At 34.0% G+C, this 14,978-nt stretch overlaps 5 protein-coding genes and 1 pseudogene across 5 annotated transcripts; 3 read left to right on the forward strand and 3 right to left on the reverse strand.

The window, feature by feature from the left end:
• Nucleotides 1–85: 85 nt before the first annotated feature.
• Nucleotides 86–2,660, reverse strand: LOC103862240. Its single transcript, XM_009139944.2, has 2 exons — nt 428–2,660; nt 86–354 (listed from the first exon to the last, which is right to left on the reverse strand). Exons 1-2 carry the CDS (start codon nt 584–586, stop codon nt 220–222), a joined length of 294 nt encoding a protein of 97 aa, XP_009138192.1. The 5' UTR covers nt 587–2,660; the 3' UTR covers nt 86–219.
• A 1,801-nt stretch (nt 2,661–4,461) lies between these two features.
• Nucleotides 4,462–7,372, forward strand: LOC103862241 (annotated as a pseudogene).
• Nucleotides 6,644–8,686, forward strand: LOC103862243 (beta carbonic anhydrase 5, chloroplastic). The gene is made up of 9 exons (XM_009139947.3): nt 6,644–6,858; nt 6,940–7,007; nt 7,110–7,274; nt 7,356–7,404; nt 7,491–7,604; nt 7,681–7,734; nt 7,987–8,069; nt 8,164–8,269; nt 8,350–8,686. The coding sequence occupies exons 1-9, from the start codon at nt 6,724–6,726 to the stop codon at nt 8,539–8,541; spliced, it is 966 nt and encodes a 321-aa protein (XP_009138195.1). The 5' UTR covers nt 6,644–6,723; the 3' UTR covers nt 8,542–8,686.
• Nucleotides 8,661–10,913, reverse strand: LOC103862242. The gene is made up of 2 exons (XM_033288276.1): nt 10,127–10,913; nt 8,661–10,084 (listed from the first exon to the last, which is right to left on the reverse strand). Exons 1-2 carry the CDS (start codon nt 10,158–10,160, stop codon nt 8,724–8,726), a joined length of 1,395 nt encoding a protein of 464 aa, XP_033144167.1. The 5' UTR covers nt 10,161–10,913; the 3' UTR covers nt 8,661–8,723.
• LOC103862244 (PE-PGRS family protein PE_PGRS30) lies at nt 10,822–12,051 on the forward strand. The gene is made up of 2 exons (XM_033287453.1): nt 10,822–10,855; nt 10,912–12,051. Exons 1-2 carry the CDS (start codon nt 10,822–10,824, stop codon nt 11,238–11,240), a joined length of 363 nt encoding a protein of 120 aa, XP_033143344.1. The 3' UTR covers nt 11,241–12,051.
• Nucleotides 11,846–14,935, reverse strand: LOC103862246 (4-substituted benzoates-glutamate ligase GH3.12-like). The gene is made up of 4 exons (XM_009139949.3): nt 14,072–14,935; nt 13,842–13,943; nt 12,719–13,497; nt 11,846–12,625 (listed from the first exon to the last, which is right to left on the reverse strand). The coding sequence occupies exons 1-4, from the start codon at nt 14,350–14,352 to the stop codon at nt 12,069–12,071; spliced, it is 1,719 nt and encodes a 572-aa protein (XP_009138197.2). The 5' UTR covers nt 14,353–14,935; the 3' UTR covers nt 11,846–12,068.
• Nucleotides 14,936–14,978: the final 43 nt, after the last annotated feature.

A 14,978-nucleotide genomic window follows, 5' to 3' on the forward strand; every position in this document is an offset into this window, starting at 1 on the left:
TGTTAACAGCATTCAAAGTATTTCACTTATGGTTAAAAAAATATTGTTATAATTGATCTTTCTCCCTTCTATCAAACCGCAGATGTTCGTTTCGCAATTCCAAAGAAGATGAATGTGTTTATAGTGGATCTAATTATGTTTAGTAGTATATTTACACGGTGAAATGAAGAGTTACATCAAAACTGACAAAGAGACTAAAACAAAACAAAAAATTTCTAATTAAAAAGGAGCTGAAGCAATGTCCCAACCACGAGGATCAAGAAAGATTAATCTCTCATCTTCATCATCATAATCCTTCAAATCTAAACATCTTCCTCTTTTCTCCTCACCAGCCCTTAAGCCCTCTTGCGTCTCCTGCATATTTTTCAGTTCCATTAAAAATAATTTACAAAGAAAAGACCAAAAAATTGAAGAATTAATAGAGTACCTTTGTGAAAATATCCAGTGCTTCCTGGAAGGTCTTTGTATTTATCACACACAATGCCTCCTCTCGGGCATTTTCTATTTGATCGAGATGCAACGTCCTGGGCTCTGTCTCTATCGACGATTTCCTCTGTAACATCTCCATTCTCTTGCCTACTTCCATTTCAGACTTAATTAGCTTCAAGAAAAAACTGTTGAATCTCAGGTTTTGGTACTATATTAAGAGGAGTGGATATTTTGATTCATGTAATCTCATGTTTATATAGTACTACTACGATGTGGGGACGTAAGTAAGACATAAGACGTTGTGTCACGCAACGTGGCATGGTGTGGCGGGTTTAGGCGGTGTTTTTAGACACGTTACATATCAAGAATGGTGGCGACCATGCACGTGTCGGTTTTGTAATGAGCAGTAGTCAAGACTGGAATGCAATTTCGATTTGCATGAAGACTGTAGATAACGTAAACGAGAGAGTTCTACTTTCTCCCACGATTTTTATTTTTGATTATTATATTGTTTTAAGTGGCGGTTGGTCGGCGCAGTGAGATATTTTCTTGGAATATATGAGTACGTGGAAGTTTTGTTGATATTAGTTTACAGGGACATTAGGTTTTGACGGCCATCCACTTTGGACGTGTTATTATTTTGAATCTAATCAATGATGTTTTCAATAATTTAACAAGCATGCAACAATCAAACTAATTAACATCCCATTACTTAGCATAAGGAAGACTACTTGCAAAGAGAGAAAGAGTTTCTTCAATAATAAAAAAAAAAAAGATAAGAGGAGTGCTTTACAAGCAAATTGCAATTTTATGAACATACAACGAAAGCTAAGTAACCAAGTCTCCATATGAAAAGTTTTAAATTGTTTCACCAAGCAGTGACTCCAGAAGAGCCGCCTCTTCCTCCTGCTCAAACACCAATTATCAAGTTATGTCTCCTTTTGCTCTGTCTCTAACTTTACTATAAACATCACTATTATTATGACTTTTATGTTTGTCAAGAGTATCCTTTCTTCTTTGCTGATAGCACAGATTACCAAACTCTAGTAGTGCGGCGCTCTCGTTTGACACCTTTTTTTTAACGTGTTTCATTGGAGGAAAAAGTAGATAGTTGAAACGTTCATTTACATCATTAGCAATTTGCAGTAGCCAATTTGAATTCTGTATAGATGGTTAGGCATTTTATTACTCTGTTTCTCATCTATATTTTTATTTCCATGAAATAAAGTTACAGCTTGGCAAAACTTTTAAAACAATTGAAATTTACAAGCTTACTTAAGCAGTAACAAAGAGAAGTGGATCTAAAAGCGTGGAGACCATATAGTATGATCCATCCTGATTTCAAAATTCATGTTTAGACAACCAAAAAGGACATATCATAGTTTTGAATTTTCCCTTTTTACAAAATTCCATTCACAATTTGCACTGGTGCTCAACTTTGAATCCACAATGCAGCACTGAAATACGTACTTGGTTCGGACCTCATCATGCATGTGTTAATTAAGTAAACTATGTTAAATTTGTAACATCTCAAAAGACACCTCAAACTATAAACATGCAAAATGCCGAAAGTAATGGTATACCAGATGGAAACATGTACGAAAAATCTCAATCCCTTCAGTTGGCAAAGCCTTCAACATTGGAGATAGTTGTTGTGGTTTTTAGACAAAGCTACTTAACATGTTCACTGTAAAGTAAACCGGATCATAATGTCTTAACTGGTATAATATCTATCGATGTAGTTTAGTATCCTCTTTTGCTAAAGTAATCGTAACCCTAACCTTAACAATAAAAGCTTCCAATAAAGAAGGGTTTGGTTCGTTTCAGCAAGAAGAAACCTAAATATGGCACTGCGGAAGCTAGTATCCTCTTTTGCTAAAGTAACCGTAATGTTTTTTGTCTAGATATGTCGTCAACTTTTCGTATTGATTGCGTTCGATTATGCGCAATGCAGCCTTGGCAGCAGATTAGGTCTGGTCAATTGTCCTCGACCATGAAAAGTCTGTGTGTAAAACAGGTCACCGTCGGTAATTTCGTGATACTAACTGTTGCAGTTCTTGTCGATCACGAAAAGAGTATATGTAACTCAATATAATGTGATTTCATTAAAAACAATTTACACAGATAATCTTGATATTAAAAACATAAATATTATTTCTTTTAAAACATAATTTAAACAATACGAAAAAATTCAAAGTAATAAAAATATTTTTTATATCTATATATTTTCTTAGATGATTACATAAAATAATTAAGTTACATAAACTGATATATGTTTAATTTTCTAGAAATATTTTATAATTAGTAATATTGAAATTTTTTATTTATTTTTCATAAATTTAGTTGACTATTATATCTTTCAATTACAACAAAAAATATCGATAAATTATATTTTACTTATATAATATTATTTTAAAATACAATCACAATTTTTATAATCAAAGGCATAAAATTATTTAGATTTTATACAATATTTTGAAAATTCATACAACAGAACACTACTACATACTAAATCTTAATAATTGTTTGATTTGATTTTTCATAATTTAGTATATTGAATTGTATCAATTTCTGATCACAATTTTTTTGGCTACAATTAAACTAAAATAAGCTCATCTTGTTACTTTTATCTTAGGATGAAAAATATATTTTGTAAGATTGTAAATAATTTGATATATGCTATTTTTCATAAAATTAAAAAATTGAAGTGTTAATAAATTTTGTTATGAAAATTCTAATCACTCAATAAAAAATATATTGATAAACAAGATATACTATTTATATTATTGTAGCCAAACGTTATAACATATTTATTTGGTTTCAAAATAATCATAAGACACAATAATTTTATACTTCAATTTGAGTTTGAAAGAATATATGTAACTCAATATACTCACAACATGAGTGACTCGAGTAATCCAACTTATATCTAAAATCATAGATTTAACTACAATAAGAATATATAATTTTATAATATTAATTTATTTTATAAATGTAAATTATAGGATGACTCAAAACATATTAACAAATGAAAATAAAATATTAACCAACTGTTTTATAAAATTTATATATGCATGAGATTGTAGAATATTATCATTATATTAATTTACGTTAGACACTTTATTTTATTTTATATTTCATTCTAAGTATAATATATCTTAATTTATACATAATCTTCTTCAAACATATTTACATATCTTAGATAACAACCAACGTAAATGCAAATTAAAAATTAATCACAATTTTAATATATTTAAAATAAAAAAATATTATAGTTGAATTCAGAAAAATAGATTGAATCTAATATACTCAAATGATAATTAAATCGACTATAAAAAATAACAAAATCGACTAGATATAACATATCTAAAATCATATGTCTAACTAAAGTAATATAATATTATTAATATAAATTATGCATATAAATTAGAAATTAATTAAAAATTAAAAATAAATAACAATAAATTATTATAATATATTTATTTTATAAATATTTATATCCGTGCATGAGCACGGAAAAATCAGCTAGTTTGAAATGAATACAATGTTGTATTTTGTGGCAGCTTTGAGCAAGAACCGGAGCTGAAAACATGTAGGTATTTAAGTTTATTCCAGTGTTTTGAATATTTTAAATATTTGACTTTAGCTATTTGAAGCAATTTAGATAATTTTAACTATTTTTAAGCTGATGTTGATGTTGGAAGCATGGATTAAGCTGATGTTGATGTTGCATGATTGTCTCTTCATGTTGTGACCATTGATGCAAACAGTTGTTTCTGTCAATGCTTATATAACAGATTTGGATTGATCCTTGAGAGCTAGAGAAAGCAATTAAGCAAGAAACTAGCGCATCCAAACCAAATCAATACTATATTAATATGAGACCCACTTCTATGGCCGTGTGATATGCTTGTATTTTAACCAAAAAAAATAATTAAACTATTAGACCTTTATTTTCAGTCTGAAATTTATATATATTTTCTAGATATAACGTGTACTTAATAAAAAATTAAATAAAATGAAATCAAGTTATCTCGTGAAATTAAGATGATAGATACCATCAACCTACTTTAGTTGACCATACTTGTTTCGAAAGAAAGAAAGCAAAAGACAGAACAAAGACGAAGACTCTTATCATCTTTTGTCTTTTTTTTTCCTCTCTATCTCTAGCTTGGTGATGATCTTGAAGCAAGAATCATGGCCGTCCTTCACAGATCTCTGTCGGATGATATGACAAACAACACGGCCTGTGAATCGTTGACGGATTGCATCGAAGACTTGAGGGAATCAGGATCTTGTTCATCCACTTGTCTTAACTACTGTCTTTCCATCTGCAAGATCGTCGTTACTCCGCCTCCACTGATTCACCACGGCCTGGATGATAACATAAAGAAGATAATAATCATCACGGCTTGTTCTATCATCACAACTTTGTTTCTCCTTACTTTACTCGTTCTCTGTTTCAAGTGGTACAACAGAAGGAGAAGATCAACAGCGTTATCAAGAAGCATAGAGGAAGCTAGGACTTGGGATTTTGATGGACCGTCATCACCTGTTATTATAGATCATCCGATCTGGCATATCAGAACCGTTGGTTTGAATCCAACGGTTATAAGTTCGATCAAAGTGTGTAAGTATAGTAAAAGAGATGGTGTTGTGGAAGGAACTGATTGTTCTGTTTGTTTAAGTGAGTTTGAAGAAGAAGAGATGCTCAGATTGTTACCAAAGTGTAGACATGCTTTTCATCTTTCTTGTATTGATACTTGGCTTAGATCACACACCAATTGTCCTCTTTGTCGTGCTCCTATTGTAAATGATGATAATAGCGAGGATATAGAGGAGACCCTTGTGAGTATCAATGGAGATATCGATGAAGAAACCGAGAGAGGTGATGAGGAAGAAGCTGATGGGTTTCTTGGTATAGATATAAGAGATGGTGAAGCAGATAAGTCGCTTGAGCGAGTGAGAAGATCAGTGTCGTTGGATTCGATGTCAAGTTTAAGGGTAAGTGAAGTTGTTGTTGCTGGTAGAGGGGAAGAGAAGGTGAAGAGAGGCAATGTTGTTGGAACTTCTATTGTTGAGAGGTCAAGTTTCTTGAAGAGATCCATCTCTGACATTGGTAAGTAGTAGCCTAGTAGGAGCTTTATACACTAAAAGTTCTTGTAGCCAAGATGGTTGATCACATATGTATTAAGGTGATACAAAGAAGAATATGATTTTGTGCATTTTGTTGTTTGTAAAGCTGCTACTCCTGTACTCAAGTGTAAAGAGTTGTCACAGCTTTTGTTTTGCCATAGATTCACTAGGCTGTAGATTAAATTGATAAGAATAAGATACTCCAAAATTTCCATTTTGATTGCTTCTCTGTTTATCACTTCTATCAATAATACTATCCATCAAGAGAGTAAATGTTTTTGACTAAAAAAATCTATTAGTATCTCTCTTCACAAATATTTAAGTTAGTATGTTGAACAATTATCATTAGTATTAGGCTTGGACGGATTCAGACAATTTTAAGTATTCGGATCCGGATCCTTATCCGGCGGATCTATAATTTTATTATCTTTATCCGGATCCAGGGTTCTTGGATATCGGGTGTTGGATATCTTTCTAAAAATTGCAATATCCCCCAGATATCCATCCGGATTTTTAAAATAAATAAAAAAATAATATTAATATATATAAATATATAAAATATGAACAATAATTTAAAAATAAAAATAGATATAATGTTTTTAATTATTTCTATGTATAATATTATATAATTTATATATATTATTATAAAAATGAAAATATATTAAATAAAATTAGTTATATATATAAATATTACTATTTTAAAAATATTTATTAATAAAACTTATGGATCCGGATATCCGAATTAAAAAATTAAAATATCCGGATCCGGCTTTAACGGGTCTAACATTTTACTATCCGAATCTGGATTCGGTCTCTCTGGATATCTGTATTTTTGGATCGGATCCGGATCGAAACCAAATCCCGGATAAAAGTTTCAGGTCTGATTAGTATATTAGTAAATTAGTTTTACAAAAAACTTTAAATATAAAATGTATTTTTTTTGTCGGTCATATTTCTCATTGGTTTGAGAAAGCCCAAAAGGGAATATACGAACAAAGTGACCCAGGCCCAATATCCCACTTGTTACAACATTGATGAAATTTACTTTGTGGGGTCCACAAGTGACACGACAGGAAAATTTTGGTTTCTCCGTCTTTGTTGGAGAATTGCATTCAGAAGAAAAAAAGTTTCAATTTTTTTGACTTCAAAGAGAGATGAATGCTCTTGAGATGCTTTGTCCCTTGTTATCCACTATTCGAAATACCATACTTTCCATTAATGGCATCTCACTTCTCCATCTCCTATGATCCTTCTTCCTCCACGTCTCTCCTTTCTCTCCATTCCCAACAATCGGTACGTGTCAAGTCTCTCCCTTTCCTCTCTTACTTGTAATCTGATAGTGGGTTTGGTTTATTTTCTCGAATTTTGATTCAGATCTTCCGCTCAAAGGACAAAGTAAACGAATTTGAGAGAACCCAATTGAAAATTCCCGCCCTTTTCAGGTAATTTACGAGTTTTGGTGACTTTAAATGGCAAAAACTTCTGTTTAGATGTTCTGTTAATATTCAAGTTCTCAACTTTAAGTTGTTATGTGGTGTTTGCAGAAGAAAAGCTGCGAACTTGCAAGCGATGGCATCAGGAAAGACACCTGGGCTGACACAGGAAGCTAATAACTGCACTTATGAGGCTATAGTTGATGGAGAAAACAACGCTGACGTATTCGACGAGATGAAACAGCGGTTCCTCGCTTTCAAGAAGCTTAAGTACATGTAAGTAGTGATGGTTTACTTCTTTATATTGGTTGGCTTTGTGTTACCTCTCATCCATTGATGTTATACTCCTTTTAACAGGGATAACTTAGAGCACTTCAAGAAGCTTGCAGATGCTCAAGCTCCAAAGGTAGATTTTAATGTTTTTAACTGTTCATGGATTGGCTTTGAGGTATCTTCTTGTGGAAAATAGTTGCTAATACTTTCAAGCAACAGTTTCTGGTGATTGCTTGTGCAGACTCTAGGGTTTGTCCTTCTGCCATCCTTGGATTTCAACCGGGGGAAGCGTTCACTGTTCGTAACATTGCTAATTTAGTACCTTCATATGAGGTACACAATCTGGTCCAGACCGTCATTGTTTAGGAGCTAGTTCACATTTTGATCTTATTGTGTTTGTCTGCTGCAGTCTGGACCTACTGAAACAAAAGCTGCTCTCCAGTTCTCTGTGAATACTCTTGAAGTAAGTATCAGTTATATTAAGATACTGTGTTTCAAGTTCTTATCAGTGGATCCATTGTTGTCAAGCAACTTTATATAGAAACAAAGTCTTCCCTTTATCTTAACAATGTTGATTGTCCACTGTTCAAGGATTTGTTTCTTTCATGAAATCAGCTTCCTGAAGATTTGGTTCTTTTGATTTACACTCAAAACCTAAAGCTTTAATTCTTCGTCTCACTGAGAAGTTGTGGGGGTTGATCTATTAAATTTGTAGGTGGAGAACATATTAGTCATTGGTCATAGCCGTTGTGGAGGAATTCAAGCTTTAATGAGCATGGAAGGTGAAGGAGACTCCAGGTTTCTTTTACTCACTTCTTTTGATCACTGTATTGAAATAAACAAGCATTTCTTAATTGTCGATCTTCGCTGTATTGCATTTTCCTGTTAACAGAAGTTTCATACATGACTGGGTGATAGTGGGGAAAAAGGCAAAGGAGAGCACAAAAGCAGTTGCTTCAAACCTCCATTTTGATCATCAGTGTCAACATTGTGAAAAGGTCATGTCTTTTGGCAAATTATTTATATACCTTCTGATTTTATCAATCAATGAACTAATACATTGTGTGTAAGAGTGCAGACGTCGATAAATCATTCGTTAGAAAGACTGCTTGGTTATCCGTGGATAGAAGAGAAAGTGCGGAAAGGATCACTGTCACTCCATGGTGGGTACTATGACTTTGTAAACTGTACATTTGAGAAATGGACCGTCGATTATGGAAGCAAGAAAGAAGTCAGTGGGATTGCTGTTAAGAACAGATCAATTTGGTGATGACTAATTATTAGGATTGTCTTTCATAGTTTTGAGAATCATCAGAGCCCCTTTCTTGCAGCTATGTGTTAAAAAAAAAATATCATTTAGTATGGTTTATGGGATTCTTGTTTCTTATTGGTTTTCTTGATACTATCATCTAACAGATATTAGAAACAAACTATAATACACTTACAACAGAGTTAACACCGACATTCATCTAACGAATCATAACCGTGGTTGTTGTGTTCTGTGATATTCTGCTTCATTCTGTTGTTAACCTTGTCCAAAACTCGTCTCGCCCACTCGCCAAAATAAGTCTCATTGTGTCCGATCATAGCGTTCTTATAGACCGACATACATCGCCTATCCGTATCAAGAAATTCACATGTTTCCCCAACAGGATCATGCCATGTACCTTCGTGTCTCATTCCTGACCAGTTAGCTCCCCATTGGAAGACACGCTGTCCAACTCCAGCAAGCTTAAGCCATCCTTTAGGGAAAAACTCCATCACACTACTGTTTCTATCCATTAGAAACAAGTTGGTGAGCTGTGCACCGTGTGGTGATACCAACACATCGGTCTTCTTCATCAGCTCCACTTGTTGACAAAACGTTAGATTGTCTGAATAAGAAACGTTCAGTTCACATCCATCTACTCTCTTACACTCTCTCTTAAAGACATTGATCACCACTGATTCGTTTCTGAAAGCTCTGGCTCCGGTTCTCAATAGCAGTGTCATACCGATTCGAGGTTTTGTTGTCGTAATGTTACAGTAGCTTCTCGCTTTGCATCTAACGTGATCAAAAGCCTCCATTCTTCTCTCCCTTGACATTCCAGCTTGATCATGTCTCATAACAACCGCCTTCTCGAAGCAAACCGGGTTATCTTCATCGATAAACCGTGTAAACTCCGGTTCTTGATTGTAAGTAGCTGTGAGTATTTCGCTTAACCAATGTCCCATCCCAAACCTTAGTTCACCCCAGTGGTATAAAACCCATTTTTGAGGCCTTTCACATCGGTTTCTTAAGCTCCAAGAAACAAATGGAACCATGGTGGATAGTCCATGCCACAGGTTATAGTAATCGTATTGGTTATAAGAAACAAAAGTCAAACCCTTCTGAAGAACGGCGTTGGTAGGAATAGCTTCAGGCCAAGCCAACGCGTAGTAGTTCCATGATCCATCATGTTTGTCGATACCTTTCAAGCATAGAAGCCTTCCTTTGGAAGAATCTGAAGGAAACTCTTGGTACTGAGCCTCGCCTTTGGTTTGGTTATCAAAGAGAGAGCTCATGAACCAAGTGTGACCTTCGAGTGGTTTGTTTGAGAAGCGGTAGTCCTTGAGTGGAAGGAATGTCACTGACTCACGTAGCTTTTCCACCAAGTAAGCCGTCTTGTTGTCAGATGTTTGGTCTGGTTGGTGTTTCAGATACGTTAAGAGTGAAGGTGGGAGTGAAAGGGAGTGTTTAGTGATTTGAAATGAACTGATTTGGAGAAGAACGAAAACAGTGACAATGATGCACAAGACTTTCAAGTAAGACTTCATGGAGGATAAGCAAGTAACTAGCCTTTGCTTTCTTAACATTTAGACCAAAAAAAAAAAACCTAGCCTTTGCCAAACAGTAGGTTTACTCGTCATTGTGAGTGAGGACTGAATCACATAGAGTGAAGCGGAGCAATATATGGTCAATGCAACGTTACCTGCACGGTGCCATTAATGTTGGTGACAGATCTTGGATCAACCAACACATGCTTTCCGTTTTTATTTCCTAGTTTTACAATTTTTAATTTGCCCTGTTTACATTCTACAAGAAGTTTTTTAATCCCAAAGATATTTACTTAGATGAATACATTTGTTATCTCGAAATATTCATACATTTAAGCTACGTGGTCTTCGTTTAGTTTCCAGTGTTAACAGTCATTGATCATACTTGTCGGTCGAAGATTTATTTAATAAGATTGCAGATTATAATATTAATATAATTACATATTATATAGTTATCATGCACTACTAAAGAAGATCTATTTACAACACTACAAACTATATATATTTAGAGAACTCTAGAGGGAGAGAAACTAAATTGACAAACTAGAAATGTTTGTATAAACTGAAGATTAATTCAAATATTGTTTTACTATAAACGTAAAAGAATACATATATCATAACAGCATAAACGTAAATATTACAAACATAAGCATAGTTTCATATTAAGGAGAGTATAAGCAAACAGCATACAACACATGTAAAATACAGCATATTGATTATCGAAAGGGAAATTAAAAATACAGATCATACAGAAATGTGTAATCAAGCAAACCAAAACACACCAAATGGTACATTTCACTATAGTATATAAGACACAACAAAACCCATGAAGTATATATTTAAGTTATTCAAGGACTCGATTTAGTTGTAGTAGGCGGAGGAGAGAACATTGGAATGGATGGGAAATTGGTTGGGAGAGAAGGAATCGTTGTGGGGAATGAAGGTAAAGTTGGCATTGGAATAGGAGGGATTGAAGTGGGAATTGTGGGAAGAGTTGTTTGTGGCAATGTTGATGGCAACGGAGGGATTGAAGTGGGAATGGTGGGAAGAGTTGGTTGTGGCAATGTTGATGGAAATGGAGGAACTGAAGTGGGTATTGTGGGAAAAGATGGTTGTGGCAAGGTGGATGGCAATGGAGGTAATCCCGTTGGGATAGGCATATTTGGAATTTGAGGGAGAGGTTGTTGCTGGAGAAGGTGGCGTGAGGCCGAGCACATGTTGATTGTAATAGAGAAAGAAAGAGTCACTAAGAAAGCAATGAGAAAAATCTTGAATGATGCCATTTTGGTGAGTTGATGAGTTCTTTTTTATTTTGGTTAAGCCGCTCTCTAATTGCTTCTTCGGTTTCTGTTTTGTGTTGATGAGAAATCCAACGTTATGCGATTGAGTTTATATAGATGCAAGTGTCTATATGGCTACATCATATAATTTTTATATGGTTCTGGTAGGTTATTGTATAGTTGGCTTGAGCCTTGTTAGTTCAACTTAATGTGTTATTCTAAGCTTATTTTGACAATTCAAGGATTTTGATGTTAAGTTAGGCCAACCATCAAACCCTTTAACTTTAATACACTTGTTACCTAACCACGCGAAGTTTGTAAATTAAAGAAGAAGAATTATATATTTATATGTTTGTTTATTTCCATATTGGGTGCGTACGAAAAACAGTAAAGAAAAGTATTCAACAAAAATAAACAAATGTATAAAATAATCGGCACGGGTGTTATAGCTAAAACAAGTCAGTAATAAGCTTTAGTAATGTTTTCAATGAATTTTTGTTGGTCACCTATATAAGGCTTTAAACTAGTTTTCTGACCAACAATAACTGAATAAAAGCTTAAAAAAAAACCAATAACTGAATAAAGAAAACAAACCTATAAATTCTTTTATATATACCTTAAAATCCAATACAAATAGAAAAGAAATATATAATATTTCCCTCGAGATTTTAGTACAATATAGAGATTATTATGAAAATGTAGAAGATGAGCCTGACTAACATTAAGGTAATTTCTCGCTGAAAAAACGAGCAAGAACCCTGTTTTCAAGAACTTGTAAAGCCTCAGAAGATTTTATGCATCTAGGTGTCTTGTATTGAGCTAGAGAAGCACCTTGAGAAATGAAATATTCCATGAGAGCATCAAATGTTCCTTGTTGAACCACCCTTATCTCTAAAGCTCCAATAGATCTCTCCTTGCTTCGATATCTCTTGTAAAGAGCACCAAGTGATTCCTCTACTACGGAGCAACATTCCACCAACATATTGGTGTCAATCTCACTAATGCCATCATCGTTGTTGCCTTTGAGTTCCCAATAAAGAACATAGTGACCTGGAGCGTCGGAGACATGAGGATAGCATGTGAAATCCCTCAGCATTATATCTGAAGATTTAAGTACTTGTGACGCACGAGTCACTCCTTTTAAAAGGTCTTCTTCTGTTGTTGCCTCCAAATAAACACTTAAGACCGTATTTTGTCTCCTTATAAATTTAAACTGTGGTGCGCTATTGTAAAATCCAGTCACCTGTAGAACGTCACCCACCCTATAACGGTGTAAACCTAGTAAGAAAAAAATGTGACAACATCATTATTTCAGTTATTCAGAACATATATATGGTATTATATCTAAATAGATTGTTTTGTAAAACTCACCAGCATAATTAGTGACAACAAGTTCATAGTAGAGACCTAACTTTACGTTCACAAGATCAAAAATTGTGTCTTTTCCTTCACCTACCGGTATAAACTCGAAGTATGACATGTTCGGCAGAAATGTATAGGAGACATCTTGTGGTTTGCATAGGGGATTCAAATTTACCCCAAACATGGCTTCAGAAGAGGCATAATTTGGGGAAACAAGAGGCAGATCATTGACATAAAACTCCAATAAAGGAACATGTTGAGCCATCTGTCCTGTAACAATGCATTCGATATATTTAGTTTTCGGCCAAAGCTGTGGAATAATACCTTTCCATGATTTTTGGTTGCATATGTCTTCTATTATATCTGCCAGCTGAGGATTAGGTCCTCCAAGTATCATGGAAACAGATCCCTTGCAGCTATCCGTGATCCAATCACTTAGCTGACCTGATCGTATGTTACTGCACATTTCTTTCCAAAAGTTTTCAAGAAAAGTGATACCTTGAACCAAGATAGAAGCAAAGTTAGCACTCACTCTTGTAACTTCATCTCTCAGTACGAGACCACAAAGGAGATGACAATACAGACTCTGTTTATTGTCAGGACAAAATTTGATTTCAGTGGGACTTGTGCTCGAAGTATCCCAATATGATGGTAGGTTCTTGACATAATAATCGCTTTTCATGAAATATGTAGTAGCATATGAAGCTGGCAAACCAGATGGAGTTTTGGAAGCTGGTTTAAGGAAGATGAGATGCAGCCCTTTTCCTTCGTTGTGACCATCGACATGCCTACAAACCAAAATAATAAAATTTCATCATACTATTGAAAATTGTAGACTTTGAGGTTAATCTAGAAGATCAATAATAGATGTATTGTGACACGTTTTCTTTAAAACTATTGTGAACATACTTTAGAGAACTTTATATATCTTAATGAGGTTGCATATTTTAGATATTTAACTATGTTACTTTTGAATATTTATATTATTCCAAACAATGCTAGCTCTTTAAAGTTCACAATTACGTTAATCAATACAAAGTGCATGGAAAAACTAAAAAAATAAGTTTTATAGAACAAGATGAAAAAATTAAAATCATTTTTCTTAACAAATGAGTAATATGTATTAAATTACTTGGATAATACGAGGTATCGAAGATCAAATAATAATCTAGCGTTCTCCAAGTACTTGTTATTCAAAGGTATCAACTTCTGTTTTCCTCCTGAAGTTCCAGACCTACACAAGCCAAAAGTGCACATGCAATTGTATTTGAGTAAATAAAAAAACATATCATGTTCATGCATTATTAATCATCTAGAAAATGATAGTATATGTCGATTAGCAAATACTAAGCGTGTACGTACGTTAGTATGAATCCAGTAATAGGCTTGCCCGAAATGATCTCTGATGGCTCGCCGTTCACGACACGCTCAATGTATGGCTTAAAATCTTCATAGGTCCCTACCGGAACATTCTTCTTAAAAAGCTCTTTATCTGAACTCCCATGGAGAAAACTCCGAAGGTATTCCGTGTTGGCATCACATGTTAGTATCTCTTTCAGTACCGCATCTTGTATTTGCTTCACGTTGGACGTCAACTTCTCTAGCATAGCTAAGCCAGCATCTTCTTCCGTGAGGTTAATCATGTTTCACTGTACTCACTTGATTTGTAACCAACACTTGTTTCTTACGTTATTTATAGTGAAAATAATGTAGAAGAGGTTAATTTTAAAACAACATAATATGGTGTTGTGAAAGTGGAGGGGCCAACAGTCAGTATTTTAATTTACAACGTTTTTCACGACTACCATTCTTAATTATAGTTTAATTTACGCACCAAGAATTGGGCATGTATTCTTTATCTCTAAATTTCAAAAAGCTAAAGATAGTTTTCCTTTATTGACCATTATAAGGATTTTTAACTGATTCTGCAGATTTTAATTATCATATGTACGGCGTTTATCTTTTCAATTAGAAAGCAATGTATGTATGATGGGCTCAAGAAATAAACATTAGTTCGCATTCTTCATCCCCCGTACCAAATACTTGACTTTCTAGTCCTACTAACTGATACTTGGAATTTCAATAAATATTTTCTCTAAAATTAAGATTCGAGAATCTAGTTCCATACTGACCAATCATAATGATTCTTAATTGATTATGCAAATTTTAGTAGTTATCACGTTGATGTGTATCTTTTAAATTAGTAAGCATTGTATGCATGGCCATGGTGGGTTCAGCCATACATCAACATTTAACTAGCATTGTTCTT

The sequence above is a fragment of the Brassica rapa genome, chromosome A03 (genome assembly GCF_000309985.2).
Source record: "Brassica rapa cultivar Chiifu-401-42 chromosome A03, CAAS_Brap_v3.01, whole genome shotgun sequence".
NCBI classification, from domain to species: Eukaryota; Viridiplantae; Streptophyta; class Magnoliopsida; order Brassicales; family Brassicaceae; genus Brassica; species Brassica rapa.

Bases quoted from the DNA above. Each gene is read 5' to 3' on its own strand.
- LOC103862244 (XM_033287453.1), top strand. From the start codon at position 10,822: ATGTGTAATCAAGCAAACCAAAACACACCAAATG. The intron at 10,856-10,911 runs GTACATTTCACT...TATATATTTAAG, and splicing joins AAACCAAAACACACCAAATG to TTATTCAAGGACTCGATTTA.
- LOC103862243 (XM_009139947.3), top strand. From the start codon at position 6,724: ATGCTCTTGAGATGCTTTGTCCCTTGTTATCCACTATTCGAAATACCA. The intron at 7,008-7,109 runs GTAATTTACGAG...TGGTGTTTGCAG, and splicing joins AAAATTCCCGCCCTTTTCAG to AAGAAAAGCTGCGAACTTGC. The intron at 7,735-7,986 runs GTAAGTATCAGT...TTAAATTTGTAG, and splicing joins TCTCTGTGAATACTCTTGAA to GTGGAGAACATATTAGTCAT.
- LOC103862242 (XM_033288276.1), bottom strand. From the start codon at position 10,160: ATGACGAGTAAACCTACTGTTTGGCAAAGGCTAG. The intron at 10,085-10,126 runs GTTTTTTTTTTT...AGCAAAGGCTAG, and splicing joins TACTGTTTGGCAAAGGCTAG to TTACTTGCTTATCCTCCATG.
- LOC103862240 (XM_009139944.2), bottom strand. From the start codon at position 586: ATGGAAGTAGGCAAGAGAATGGAGATGTTACAGAGGAAATCGTCGATA. The intron at 355-427 runs GTACTCTATTAA...AAAAATATGCAG, and splicing joins CACTGGATATTTTCACAAAG to GAGACGCAAGAGGGCTTAAG.
- LOC103862246 (XM_009139949.3), bottom strand. From the start codon at position 14,352: ATGATTAACCTCACGGAAGAAGATGCTGGCTTAGCTATGCTAGAGAAG. The intron at 13,498-13,841 runs GTAATTTAATAC...TTTGGTTTGTAG, and splicing joins CGATACCTCGTATTATCCAA to GCATGTCGATGGTCACAACG. The intron at 12,626-12,718 runs GTGAGTTTTACA...TTTTCTTACTAG, and splicing joins TGTTGTCACTAATTATGCTG to GTTTACACCGTTATAGGGTG.